The following is a 13,633-nucleotide window of genomic DNA, read 5'->3' on the forward strand; positions in this document are numbered from 1 at the left end:
CCCATTGTGAATCCAATAGACTTAAGAGGAAGGGAGCTTGGGGTAGATATCTTCCTTAACCTAGTTCTGTCTACAACTGGCCACAAACTTAAACCTGGGATGGCTGTCAACATCAGACTTAGAGGGGAATGGGGGAACTGGATTTGGGGCATCATAGCTCTGACTACTATGTCTACAAGACTGGACCCTGCTCCTTATTTCTCATCATCCCCAGTCCAATGTATTAAAATCTGAAGTGTTACTGTGGAAACAACTGTAGCCACTGTCTCCTGGTGGATAGGGGCTAGTGGGTGATGGTAGTAATGATCAAAGGAATTGTTCACCCTTATAAGGAATTTTAAAACTCTTTCCTCACAACTGCCTAAGGACAGTGGAGAGATAGAGGGACAAACAACAGCGATCCAGATAGAGGGACAAAGAGACACCAAAGTCACAATCTCATATATCTATTATATATCTAGATATATAAATATAGATATGGATATGGATATAGATATAGATGATATAGATAGATATAGATATATAGATGTAGATGTAGATATAGATATAGATATATAGATATTTTCCTAGTCCCATCTATCAATCACCCGACAGTATATAGGTGTATTGCAGGTCACAGATTTATTGTTCATAACAACCCTGGAAGGTAGGCGACAAAAGTGTTATCTATGTTTTATAGATGTGGAACCTAAGGTCTTTGAAAGGTTGTGTCTAGTTCAAGGTCACACAATTGTTGCTGCAATTAAATTCAGGGTTCTAGCTCCAAGCTCCCAGATGAGTCAGGAATAGAAATGAGAGATCTGTGTTGTAGGTTGGTTTGTTAGCGGTGTGGGGAACTCATTTGTATGCCTAGGATAAAAGGAAAAAGGTGACGATGCCTTTGCTGCTTCCCTCCAGTTCTCTTCTGGAAATTGCTTCTCTAGGGGAGGGTTCTCTAGCTTGGTTAACAGCCTCTGGAGGGTCCCCCTCGGGCCATCCCTCTGGTTACCACTCTACTAGTCAATGCAAGGGCTGTTTTTGGTCCCAGTGGTCCCTGGCGGAATGTCCGGCTGCCTTCTTGGCGGGGATGGCCTCCATCCGCGCCCCCGTCCACTGCGTCTCTCCGCGGTCCTGGCTCAGGCCTCCGAAGCCCTGCCCAGTCCTCGTCCCGGCTCCTCTGCGGGGTGTCCCCGTGGCTCTCTCTGGCTGCTCCCGGGCCATCCCAACGAGAGGCGAGGCTGGCTCCCACTCCGCCTCTCCTTCCTTCCTCCCTCCTCCCCGTCTCCTTCCTCTCCCCTCCCTCTCGCATTCCTCCCTTTCCTCCCTCTCTCTCCCTCTCATCATGCCCGCGCTCCCGCCGCCGCCGCTGCTGCTGCTGCTGCTGCTGCTGCGGCCGCCCCGGGGCTGCGCTGGGCCCCCGGGCCCGGGCCCGGCCCAGCTGCCCCGGCCCGCGCCCCTCCAGGCCCCAGACCTGCTGTACGCCGACGGGCTGCGCGCCTACGCCGCGGGGGCCTGGGAGCGCTCGGTGGCGCTGCTCCGGGAGGCGCTGAGGAGCAGGGCCGAAGTGGGCCGCACCCGGCGGGACTGCGCGGCCCGGTGCGCGGCCGAGCCGGGGACCGCGCTGCCCCCGGTGCCCTCGAGCCGCCCGGGGCCCTGGGAACGGCTGCTGCTGCGCGCCGCCCTGCGCCGCGCCGAGTGCGTGAGCCAGTGCGCGGCCCGGAGGCTGGGGCCCCGGGGGGGCCGCGGGGCAGCGCACGGGCCGGGCACTCCGGGACGCCTTCCGCCGCCGCGAGCCCTACAACTACCTGCAGAGGGCTTACTACCAGGTGCGGGCCCGGGCGGGGCGGGAGCGCCCAGTCCGCCCGAAAGCGCGGCGGCCGGCCCCTAAAACAAAAGCCCGCGGGCGCCGTGGCAGAGCCACTACGTGTGTGGGGGGCGCCCCCCTCAAATCCCGGGAGCGGGAGGCGCGGGGCGGGCGGGCCTGACTCGGTGCGGGGCGCCGCCTCCCTCCCCCCGGCCCTCGGGGCTGGTGCTCGGGCCGCTGGAAGCCCAGGTCCTTCATAAGCCTCAGTCCGACTGGCGCGACGGACCGGACCGGGGCCAGCTCAGGAGGGAGAAGAGATGCAGAGGAGGGAGAAGAGATGCAGAGGAGGGAGAAGAGATGCAGGATAAGCTGGAAGACGTCCTCTAACACTGACTCCAGAACTGCAAAGGGGCAGATGTTTAGGGGAGAAAGGAAGGCCCGAGAGAGGAAGGGAGAGGGGCAGGAGTGGGGAGAACGAGTGCAGCATGAGGGAAAGAGGTCTGGGGGAGCATTGCTGAGGCTGCAGAAACTGGGCAAGGAGGGGCGGGAGGGGTGGGGATGGAAAAATAGTTTCCTGCTTTTTCTGCTTATGTGGCCTTGGACGACTACTCTGTCTAGCTCCCGGGCCCTCTGGTCCTCCTGTGGTACACACCTCGGGGTCCTAAAAGCCTACATGTTCCTCCCTCCCAGTCTATCTCTCTCTCTCCCTTTTATTTTTTTTTAAATTTGAAAAAAAAATTTAAGTTTTTGCAAGGCAAATGGGGTTAAGTAGCTTAGGCCACACAGCTAGGTAATTATTAAGTGTCTGAGGCCAGATTGGAACTCAGGTACTCCAGACTCCAGGACCCGTGCTCTATCCACTGAGCCAGCTAGCCACCTCTCCCAGTTTATCTCATACACTGATCCAGGGGGTTCTGGGAAGGGGAGCTGTCTTCTCACCTTCCCTTACTATGCCCATCTCACTGAAGCTGATACCTAATGGTAGTTTTTCAGCACCTCATCCCACCCAAGTGCTTACATTTCCCTACTATTTCTTTGACCCTAGTTCTGGATTAGAAGTCAGGTGGGGGGCGGCTAGGTGGCCTAGTGGATAAAGCACCAACCCTGGAGTCAGGAGTGCCTGGGTTCAAATCTGGTCTCAGACACTTAATAATTACCTAGCTGTGTGGCCTTGGGCAAGCCACTTAACCCTGTTTGCCTTACAAAAACCAAAAAAAAAAAAAAAAGGTATGGACTGCTATACTATTGTGACTTTGGTTGTTACTTTTCCTCTTTAGTTATCTCTTCTCTCTTTGGTAATAGCTGATAATATATTTGTAAATTAATTTAACTCTTTACAATTTTGTGGGAGAAGTTGAAGTTAATGACCTAATCAATGGTCCCAGCTAGTAAAGGTTGGTGAAGGAATCTGAAGCCAGTTTTCTCCTTACTCCAAGGCAGGGTTTAGAATGAAAGGATTGGATTAGAAAAGGATGAGGTCTAAGGTTTATTAGCTCCAGAGCTTGTCAAATTAGTTACACAGGACTACCCCCCATGGATGTGGAATGATAGTGTTTGCCCTAGAAAGACATTCAAAATGGGAAGCAGTTGGGGCAGCTAGGTGACGCAGTGGATAGAGCACCCATCCTGGAATCAGGAGGACCTGAGTTCAAATCCAGTCTCAGACACTTAATAATTATCTAGCTTGAACAAGTCATTTATAACCCCATTGCCTTGCAAAAAAAAAGCAAAACAAACAAACAAAATGGAAGTCAGTGGTCCTCAACAAGAGAAGACTGTTCAACATATAGTAAAAAGATTCTGCACCTTGATTTCAAATATAAACACCAGGTGGTTTGGGAACCTATCCCAGAGTTAGCGCATATGGGTCATGGAGGGTAGTCTGATTATGTTCAACTGAAAACTGTCTTGATTATGAAATGATGGCCAGCAGGGAAGGACCTAGAAAATTGTTCCAAGGTGGAATGTATGTTTAGAGAGAGCAGATATGATATATATGGAGGGAAGTGGCCCCAGGGTTCCTTCTCACAGCTACCCTTCCATTCTCCCAAATGCCTGACTCAAAGCTGAAGAAATTGGACCTGGCCGTGGCTGCAGCCCACACCTTCTATGTGGCAAACCCAAAGCACCTCCAGATCAGGGAGGACATGGTGAAGTATCATCGTATGTCTGGGGTGCGGCGTCAGAGCTTCCGGGACCTTGAGAACCCCCTTCACTGGGTAAGTTACCTTTTCCAACCAACCCCACTTTCTGATCCTGTCATCTCCTCCCATCTTGCTCTTCTCCTTGACAGATCAGAGTTGTAATAGAAAGATGGATAGTGGATCTAGTTTCCAGCCTTAGTTCTGTAACTAACCAGCTAAGTGATCTTGGGTGAATCATTTCCACTCTCTGAAGAGTTTGGATCAAGATCTCTTTGAATTTTAATATTTTATGATTCTAAGATTCCAGTCTCCATCTCCCACCTCCTTTCCCCAGAGTTATATTATATTAATTATGAAGTGACATTTCCTCAAGAAGACTAAGCCCCCAAATGAAACTCATTTCAGCTTCCTGTTTCTAACTCTTGTATCCATTCTATTCTTTGTATTTGTGCAGATTTACATAAATAACAAAGGCTTAATATTCATAAAGTGCTTATAGCAAATCTTGAGAGATAGCTATCTTTATCACCATTTTCCAGATGAGCAAAATAAAGGTCAGGAAAGTTAATAACTCCTCATGGTTACAGCCCTAGACAAAATGGATTTTGCAGTTAATAGTAAAAATAGCAGCTACTATGTACTACTTAATCACTACCATGAAATGCTTTACAAATATTATCTCATTTGATCTTTACAATAAGAAGGGGGAATTCTATTATTTTCCCTAATTTACAGTTGAGGAAAATAAGACAGAGTTAAGTGACATGCTAGTAAGTGTTGAAGGTTGGATTTGAACCCAGGACTTCAAGTCCGGTATCATTCACTTTGTCATCTGCCACAAGATGAGCCCCCAGTAGTGGGTGCTTTAATCCCTGCTCCCTCCCCTTAGGCAGCCTATGATGAAGGCTTGGAGCTGCTGAAGAAACAGGAGGTAGCTGCAGGGCTGCCCCTCCTGGAAGAGGCCCTTCGGGAGAGCCTGGTCCAGATGGAGAATTGCCGAGCAGAGTGTGAGGGACCCGAGGAGCAGCTCACAGAGGAGGAGGAAGCAGAGGAGGGGGGGGAAGCTCAGCCCGAGAGCCAACACGGCCTCTATGAGGCCATTGCAGGTTTGAGACAGGGAGGGATATTGAAACTAAGGCAAAGTGTTGACTAGACTGCTGGGCCTAGGGTGGGGATAGCCCAAGTCCTGGCCCCTCTTTCCCTTCTAGGACATTGGATCAGAGTTCTGCAATGCCGACAGCGCTGTCCTGGAGCTGTAGCCACACGACCTGGTGGGGACTCCCCCATCTCTGACTTTCTGCCCAGTCAGCTGTGGCAGCTACAGGAAGCCCATGCTCAAGGTGAGTAGAAGTGGCAATGGGACAATCTTTTCTTGGCTTTCAACAAGAGACAGCAAAACTTGTTCAAGAGCGAGCTCCTTAAATCACATCTTTCTATTTTTCCAGCTGTGTATCTGGGTCTCTGTTTTTATTTTCTTTAAGGTTGCCTCCAGTCTTCTTTGGAACAGATGAGAAAACTCTGACAATGTCCTGTATAGCTCCTTCTAGCCCTATTTTCTAGACTTTGCTTTTTTTACCCTTCTCTTCTGTACTCTTTTCCTGATCTAGGTGAGTTGTGAGTCAGATTTTAAAGGTATTGGATTCAGAAAAACTCCAAATGAGACTGATCATGTTAGCAGAAGGTTGGGGGGTGCAGAGGAGAAGGGAAAACCATGATGATCTCTCTATTGCTCTGTGTTCCATTCTTCTCTATCTGTATCTCCATCTTTGCATCTCCATCCCTCCTGTACGTGTCTTCCCACTGAACCTACCCTATATGTTTCTCTGTCCCTGTCCCCATCTCTCTATCTCCAGTGGGAAATCTATCCCAGGCTATGGAGAATGCCTTGAGTATCCTGCTTTTCTATCCTGAGGATGAGGCTGTGAAGGGAGTTCTGAATAAATACCAGAAACTATTGGGAGAGCAGAGTCCTCACCTTAGTGCCAGAGAGGTAAGCTGTAACACTTGGTCCAACAAGCTAAGCACTAACTTCTGCCTTCAAAACTCGATTACCACTCTGGACTCTATTCTCTATGCTATAACCAAACCCACTTACTCTATTACCATTTCTCCTGTCTCCCCCAATCCTAAATATTCCTTCCATGACCTTATCCTTTGACTATTGACCTGTGCACTTATACATACACACACACACACACACACACACACACACACACACACACACACACAAACACACACACTTTTTGACTCCAGTGTGAGTTTTAGCTCCCTTAGAGTTTCTGGTGTAGAGGAGTTGACCCTGGCCCACATAGGATTAAAAATATTTCTAAGTACCAGGAAAGAACAGTAAATGGGGGAGGGGGAAACTTGTGAAGGCAAAATTCCTAGAGGCAAACGAAGATTAGTCATATCTTTATCTGCCTCTTCTCCATCCTTTCTTGTAGGGAACCAAAGCATCCCCTGCCATCACCAAACTAGTTTCTTTAGGTGTGCTCTGATCTCCAAATTTGTCTTGGGCTACGTTTAGATAATCTCTTTTCTCTTTAGATCAGCATATACAGGTTTAGAATTTTTCAAAGGAGTTTTATTAGGAAATTAAAGTGAGAAGTAGACCCAAAACAAAAAAAAAAATACAGAACAAAGATGTGGACAGATGCAGAGAGGACAGAATACCGTCCTGAGTTAGCCAAAGACTAGCCACAGGTTGCCTTGACTGGTCCAGCTGTCAAAATCACAAGATTCATATTCTTTATTTCCATTCTGTCTGGTTGGACACTAGGCCAAATGAAGAAGACACTAACTTGAAACAGGTTCTGGATAGCATCACTGCTAGATTTGGGGATATCCTTGATCCCCTCCAGAATCTATTTCTCAGTCTTTTCTTTGGATATGAGTGTCTTCTCTGCCCTGGAGCTGAGCTTAAACCATGTCAATCTTCTTGTTTGATTTCTGAGGTTCTGAGTCCCTTGTCTCTGACCTCTAGTCCCTTGGGAATGGTTATTCCAAAATACTTTAAGTTTGCAATATCAAAATCATTTTATACATGCATACAGTCAACAATAGGGAGAAATTCCATAAAGACTCCACTGCCAAATTCCAGAAAAGTGGCTCTAGATTTGTTCTAGAGATGTAACTGGGATAGGGGATCTGGTCACAGCTCTGTTTTTTAAGTTTCTTCTCCATTGGTTCCCTACACTCTAGGACATCCGACATTTTGTCCTTCAATCCCTGGGGGAGAAGAAGCTGCTATATTATGCCATGGTACACCTGGAGACCAATTTCATAGATCCTGTGAGTGATGTCCCCCTCCAATGTCTCCTGTGGAGACATACTCTCCACCCCAAGAATGTTCACTAAAATCCTGAGGACATTTGGGTGGGAAATATAGGGCACAGTTGTCCCAAGGGGAAAGGGATTTGGGGGGGGGGATGGAGAATGTCTGGGTGGATTGGAAGTAAAGGAGTTGTTTCTAACTGTTATAGGATCCCTGGACCCCAGAGGATCTTATTCCTGAGGGACTGAAAAAGAAGCTTAGGTAGGAGGTGCTCCATGATGGATGTGGACAAAGGAGGGGAGTTAGGGAGGAGGGGGAAGAATAAGGGTAAGATTAGGGTCAGGGTTCCTGGAAGAGGGGAGGGGGTTTAGATCTTTCAAAGTGGTCTTTTGGAATCTCCTCTTCTCCAACTAAGCATGTGTCTTACCCTTGAGAGAGGATCAGGAGAAGAGACCTTGGGACTCCAAACCTCCGGAACCAGAGTCCCTGGCAAAGTGGAGGGGTGAGTTCCTGGAAAGTCTGAAAGGGAGGGAAACAGATGGTGGTTGAGAAGCTTAAATTCACCAATTGACACTGTCCTGGGTGTCCTCTAAGGACTCTTAGAATCATTTCCTTGGAGATCCCTAGCTCACCTATCAGCTTATTCCTGTTCCCATACCAGATATCCATTTTTTGGAGGGTGTGACACTAACCCAGGATGCAGGGCAGCTGAATGGGTCAGAGCGGGCAGTTCTGGATGGGCTGCTCACCCCTGCTGAGTGTGAGATTCTGCTGCAGTTGGCCAAGGTGAGGGGAGAGAGAAAGCATGGGGGGGGGGGAAGGAGCTTAGTGACCTCTAGCCTTCCCAGAGGAACCTAGAAAAGTGTATTCCTATGACAGAGAATGCAGAATGCAATGAGCAGCAGTTTGTGGACTGATGGAAGTTGGTCCCTTGGTCATCCTATGACTTCTCTGTACATTTAGGATGCAGCTAAGACAGGAGATGGCTATCGGAGCCGGCGTTCTCCCCATACTCCTCATGAACTTTTTGAGGGGCTCACAGTACTCCGGGCTGCACAGGTGAGAAGGGACCCATTTTCCTAAGTTCTTTCCTGAGATTTGGGAGAGGCTATGCCAGAAACTGTGGAGATTTGCTCAGAGTTGGGAGAAGGATTTCTTTAAGGGGCTGTTAACTCAGCTGTCTGAAGCTTATATTCCAAATTTCAAAGAAGCAGAATTTAAGGATATTAAAGAGATGGCAGGGATAGCTAGGAAGTACAATAGATGGAGAATTGGATCTGGAGTCAGAAAGATCTGAGTCCAAACCTGGACTCAGACACTTACCAATTCTGTGACATTGGACAAGTCATTACCCCCATTTGTCTCAGGGTCTCATCTGTAAAGTGGTGACAAACTGGAGAAGGAAATGCAATAGTACTTCAATATCATTGCCTAGAAAACCCCATGAACTTTATCCATAGGGTCACGTAGAGTTGGACACAATCAAAAGGCAGAACAACACCAAAAAAAGAGGTTGGCAAGAAACCTTGGAGTTGCTAAACCCAAGGAGATTGTTGGGTGAAGTTGGAGGAGGCTGCCTCTCATCTGTTCCTTTTCTTCACTCTTTCAAACCATATCCTCTTTGTAGCTGGCCCGGGCCGGAGCTGTGGGCAGACAGGGAGCTCAACTGTTACTGGATGCCAGTGAACGGGCCCGGAATTTGACCCAGGCATACTTCTCCCCCGAGTGGCCCCTGCATCTCTCCTTCACTCACCTCGTGTGCCGAAGTGCCATTGATGGTATTGCCAAGGCTTCTTTTCATCTGGCGCCCTTGCCCCATCTCAAAGCCTTCTCTCCTGGGGCTTGTGCCCTTAAGATCCCCCACATGCATGAGGGTGTTCCTCCTCAGTCTGGGGAGATCTCTTCTAGGGCTTCTTTTCCCTTATGACTCTTGCTGGGTAATATCTCCAGCTCCAGAGGGAATGTCCATCTTTAGTGGGGATAAGAGGTACAATAGGAAGAGAGGGAAATTAGTGACATGTGCATTTGTACCCAATGGCTCTGCCTTCCAGGGGAACAAGAGCAGCGAATGGACCTGAGCCACCCAGTTCATGCTGACAACTGCCTCCTAGACCCTTACAGTGGGGAGTGCTGGAAGGAGCCTCCAGCATATACCTACAGGGACTACAGGTGGGAATGAGGGTGGATTTTCACATGGCACAGTCTTTATATCTACCTAGCAACAAACTGTAAAATACAGAAATTGAACTAGATGGGCTCTGAGTTCCCTTCAGAGTCTAAATTCTATGACCTAGGTATAGAGGAGAGGCTCACTATCTTCCCTTTTCCCTTCCCAGTGGGCTCCTCTATCTCAATGATGATTTCCAGGGTGGGGACCTGTTCTTTACTGAGCCAGATGCCCTCACTGTGACGGTGAGCCAGGGAAGGGGGAACCCAGATTGGGGGAAGGGGGGTGGGAAGGATTCAAATCAGAAACTGCCCAGAGGCAAATGTAGGAAAATGACTGGGGCTATTTTAACTCCTTCCCTACCACAATCTCTCATCTTCCTCCTCCCTTCTTTATCTCTCAACCAGCAAATCAGAATTTATTCATAGATCTCTGCCATGTTTCTCACCCTGGGATTTACGGTGGGTAAGGTGGGTGAGGAGGGTAGGATGGCCTGCATGGTAGCCCATTTCCTATTTCATTCAAGGACTTTACGTTGTTGTTACTCCTTACTCCATATCCATGACCCAATGGTAGGAAAAGAACTAGGAAAAAGAACTCCATTTCTGCCTTTCAAAAAAGGTCCCTGTTCTAAGATAGAAAACAAGGTTGAGAGGAGGGCAATTATTGAGTTATCTATCTAGCTATCTATCTACTTCTGTCTTATCTTCCTATGTCACTTCCTAGATAAACATATCTATGACTGATTAAGTTTACTTATTTTCTATTTGTTTTCTTGGGAGTCTAGGAGAAGGGTGAAGGGAGAAGGAAGAAGGAAGAAGGAAAGATTTTTCTTATCCCTTTTTTAGCCTAAATCTATCCCCAACTCTACCCTACTAAATTGTTCCACCTCCATTTTAATAGGGTCCACTTAGGAGATAAAGGTGCCAAGAAAGAAACAGACTAGAAAATAGTCAGAGCTGTACCCCAGAACAAAGCCTTAGGAATAGGGCTGAATAATAATAATCTAGGTTCCTTTCCCATCCCCAGGTCCCAGTATCTTTGCCCTTCTGCCTTGGCACTCAGGATCTCTATGCTCTGGCTAACTAGGGCTGAAACTTGCTGGTATTTTTCCCTTTGCCCTACATTTGAGGACAAGGGGGATGGTAATCATTGTTCTCTGGGTTGTGATGGGAGGGAGCCAGTGAATAGATTTCCAACACATTGAGTTCTAAGGGAGCAATATCTACCACATTCTTATAACTAAGCTCTGTTCATTGCTTCTACCTTTTTTTTAAGTTCCTGTGGCTGATGCCTCACTGGGGTGTGGGGCTGAGGGGAAGAGGAGTACAGGGAGACTTGCTCTCCATGTCTCCATCCCCCATGCCTAGTCCCTATTTTGAGACCACAGAAACTATTTCTACCCCCCTTCTTTAGCCTTTGTTTTGAACCCAGACAATGGTTCAAGTGACTGGGAGGAGGTGCCTGTTGTCAGAGGGCTATCCCTGGAGAGGGTTATAGTTTTATGGAATGGTCCTAGAAGCTTACCAGTCATTCTTTTCCCTCCCTGCTATCCCCTTATTGACTCCCAGGCCCAAGTTCGTCCTCAATGCGGGCGCCTTGTGGCCTTCAGCTCTGGAGGAGAGAATCCCCATGGAGTCTGGGCTGTGACAAAGGGACGAAGGTGCACCTTAGCCCTCTGGCACACTCGGGCCCCAGAGCACATGGAACAGGTGAGAGGAGAAAGGAGAACAAGGAAAGGGAAGGAGGGGGAGAATAGAGTGATTCTGTTGGGAGGGTTAGGTTAAAAAAAATCATGTGTGTAATTTGGAATAATGCTAAGAAAGTGACTAAAATGCCAGTATCCATTCACTTAGAGATTACACTGCATATACCTCAAAGAGGTCAAAAACAGAAAGAAAAAAGTGAACAGGTGCTGAATTTTTTACAAGGAAGAACTAGCAACAGTATATCTATATACTTATCAACTGGAGAAAGCCTGCTTGAACTGTGATAAACAAATATAAAGAAATATTGTGGGGCAGCCAGGTGGTGCAGTGGACAGAGCACTGTCCCTGGGAGTATCTGAGTTCAAATCTGGCCTTAGACACTTAATAATTACCTAGCTGTGTAGTCTTGGGCAAGTACTTAACCCCATTGCCTTGCAAAAAAAAAAAAAAAAGGAATTTTGTGCTGTAGGAAATGATGAATATGAAGAATTCAGAGAAGCATGTGAAATTTTATTTCAATTGATGCAAAGTTAGAGTAAGCCAAATCAGGAAAACAATATACTATAATAACATAAATGGAAAAAATTTTAAATCATTTTAATAAAATACAGGATAAGAAAAAATGAATAGGATATGTGAAAAAAGACAGTGGTTTTAGCTTACTATTGGCTCATTATGAATCAGTATAATGAAATATAATAACCAAATAAACTGATTTTATCTTAAACTACATTAATAGAAATATAGAATTAAAAATAAGGGGTATATAACCATTCCATTGTATTCTATTCTGATAAGCTAAGATATGGATCTTCCAACATCTATGTTAAATTTATTCTGGGTATTAAATGAAAGGGACATTAATAAACTGGAGAAGAAAACAATCAGACTAACAAGAGATCTTGAAAATATGAGGTAATATAAAATATGACTGAGTGAACTGGAGATGTTTAACCTTCTGAAAAAGAATCTAGAAGTATGAGAACTATCTTCCAATATTTAGAAGGTTGTCATTTGGAAAAGGGATTAAATTTATTTTATGTAATTCCAAAGGTAAATTTCTGTTTAATATAAGAAAAAAATATTTGATGACATCAGATCTGCCTAACAATAGGTTTGCTCCCTGTATTGGAAGTGTTTAGTTTTAAGCAGAGGGTGGATGATGGTCTAGAAGGAATGTTACAGAGGATTCTTGCATTGGATGACAGCTGGATGGTACAACTACTACTGGGAGATCCCTTCCAACTAAGATTTATTGACTTTTTCTTTATATTCCCCCCTCCCCAAACCCAGGACCGGGCAGAGGCTGAAATGCTACTACAGGAACAGGAGGAGCCTAAGGAAGGGGAAATGTCCAGTGGGGACTCCTCCCCAGAGCCTCCTAGTGCCCTGGGAAAGAGGTCACAGCAAACCCGATTGGAGATCCAAAAGCAACGCCCTGCCAGGGAAGAGCTTTGATGGAATAGAGAGAAGATTACTTAAAGACATTCCAACCAAATGAGTAGAAGGAATAATGGTGGTGGTACATTCATTCCATGTACCCACTGCCATCATGAATAAACATCAAGTACCTTCTAAGTCATAGTCAACTCAACAGAGGAAGCTCCCCTCTCACTTCAAGGGTCAGGGGAGGTGGAACTTCTGTTATGAAGGTGGGATTGCAAGTAGGGGGAGGGAGAGAAAAAGAGGTAAAATCATGGGTAGAATACCAGAGCTTGGAAGAGTGTAGTTTCCTGAATGTGCTGACCTCCCCAACCCCATCCCAAGCCCCTCTGAAGGACAGGAAGAATAATGGAACATTTCACCTCTACATGTGATGGGAGGGAGATCTGGACTGAACCTGTGACATCACTTAGTAAAGGGGAAGATCTCAATAAGCAAACTTCCTCTCCTAAGTGATAGTAGACACAAAGTGTTTGAATGCTTTGGGGTGCAGGGTGGGAAGGGAAAAAGGGTGAGTAGTCATCCCCCTCTCACAATTAGTCTGTCACACAAAGCAATAAATGACATTCAGATCCCAAGGTTTGTGCTACTTGTGAATGTAAAGATGGTTCTTTGAAAACTACCTTCAGTGCTGCTAGGAGATTGAGTTAAAGACTGCAGATTTGTTAATGAAATCTCTGTCACCTGTTCTGCTCATGCAAATGGACCAAAATCATCTCTTCTTTTATGCCTCATGCTTCAGCCCCTCTCTTTTTTTCTACCAAAGCTTTAAAGAGATCCAGGACTTTGACTAGCCACTCTGCTCTCCTAGCATAGGACCTTCTGTGTGCTGGGGAATAGAGTGGTAGTTATGGATGCCTAACCCTGAGGAGAAGAATAAATTAAGGTGGTCTATCTCCAACCTTGACTCTCTAGTCTTTGATCCAGACACCACTCACTCCCCCTTCACATTCTGCTCCTTTTACATTCAGCCCCTTCCTGTAAAGGTAAGACCTATGGACAGCTGGTAGGGGGTTTGGGGAGGGAGATTATCCAGATCAGTCTCCTCTAATCTCATCTGTTTTCTGTATGACTCCCCCCCCCCCCCATAAACCCTACTGGTTGGTGATTCTG

At 46.7% G+C, this 13,633-nt stretch overlaps 1 protein-coding gene across 1 annotated transcript; it reads left to right on the forward strand.

Annotated features, from left to right (window-relative positions):
- The first annotated feature begins 1,306 nt into the window (after positions 1–1,306).
- On the forward strand, positions 1,307–13,406 carry P3H3 (prolyl 3-hydroxylase 3). Its single transcript, XM_074194494.1, is given in 16 exon segments — positions 1,307–1,705; positions 1,707–1,805; positions 3,850–4,002; positions 4,817–5,033; positions 5,136–5,267; positions 5,781–5,917; positions 7,129–7,218; positions 7,410–7,462; positions 7,636–7,703; positions 7,863–7,987; positions 8,165–8,260; positions 8,829–8,979; positions 9,253–9,370; positions 9,538–9,613; positions 10,940–11,080; positions 12,371–13,406. Coding segments are annotated over 16 exon segments (2,205 nt in total). The 5' UTR covers positions 1,307–1,321; the 3' UTR covers positions 12,536–13,406.
- The last annotated feature ends 227 nt before the right edge of the window (positions 13,407–13,633 follow it).

This window comes from Macrotis lagotis, chromosome 7, assembly GCF_037893015.1.
Source record: "Macrotis lagotis isolate mMagLag1 chromosome 7, bilby.v1.9.chrom.fasta, whole genome shotgun sequence".
In the NCBI taxonomy this organism is placed as follows: domain Eukaryota; kingdom Metazoa; phylum Chordata; class Mammalia; order Peramelemorphia; family Peramelidae; genus Macrotis; species Macrotis lagotis.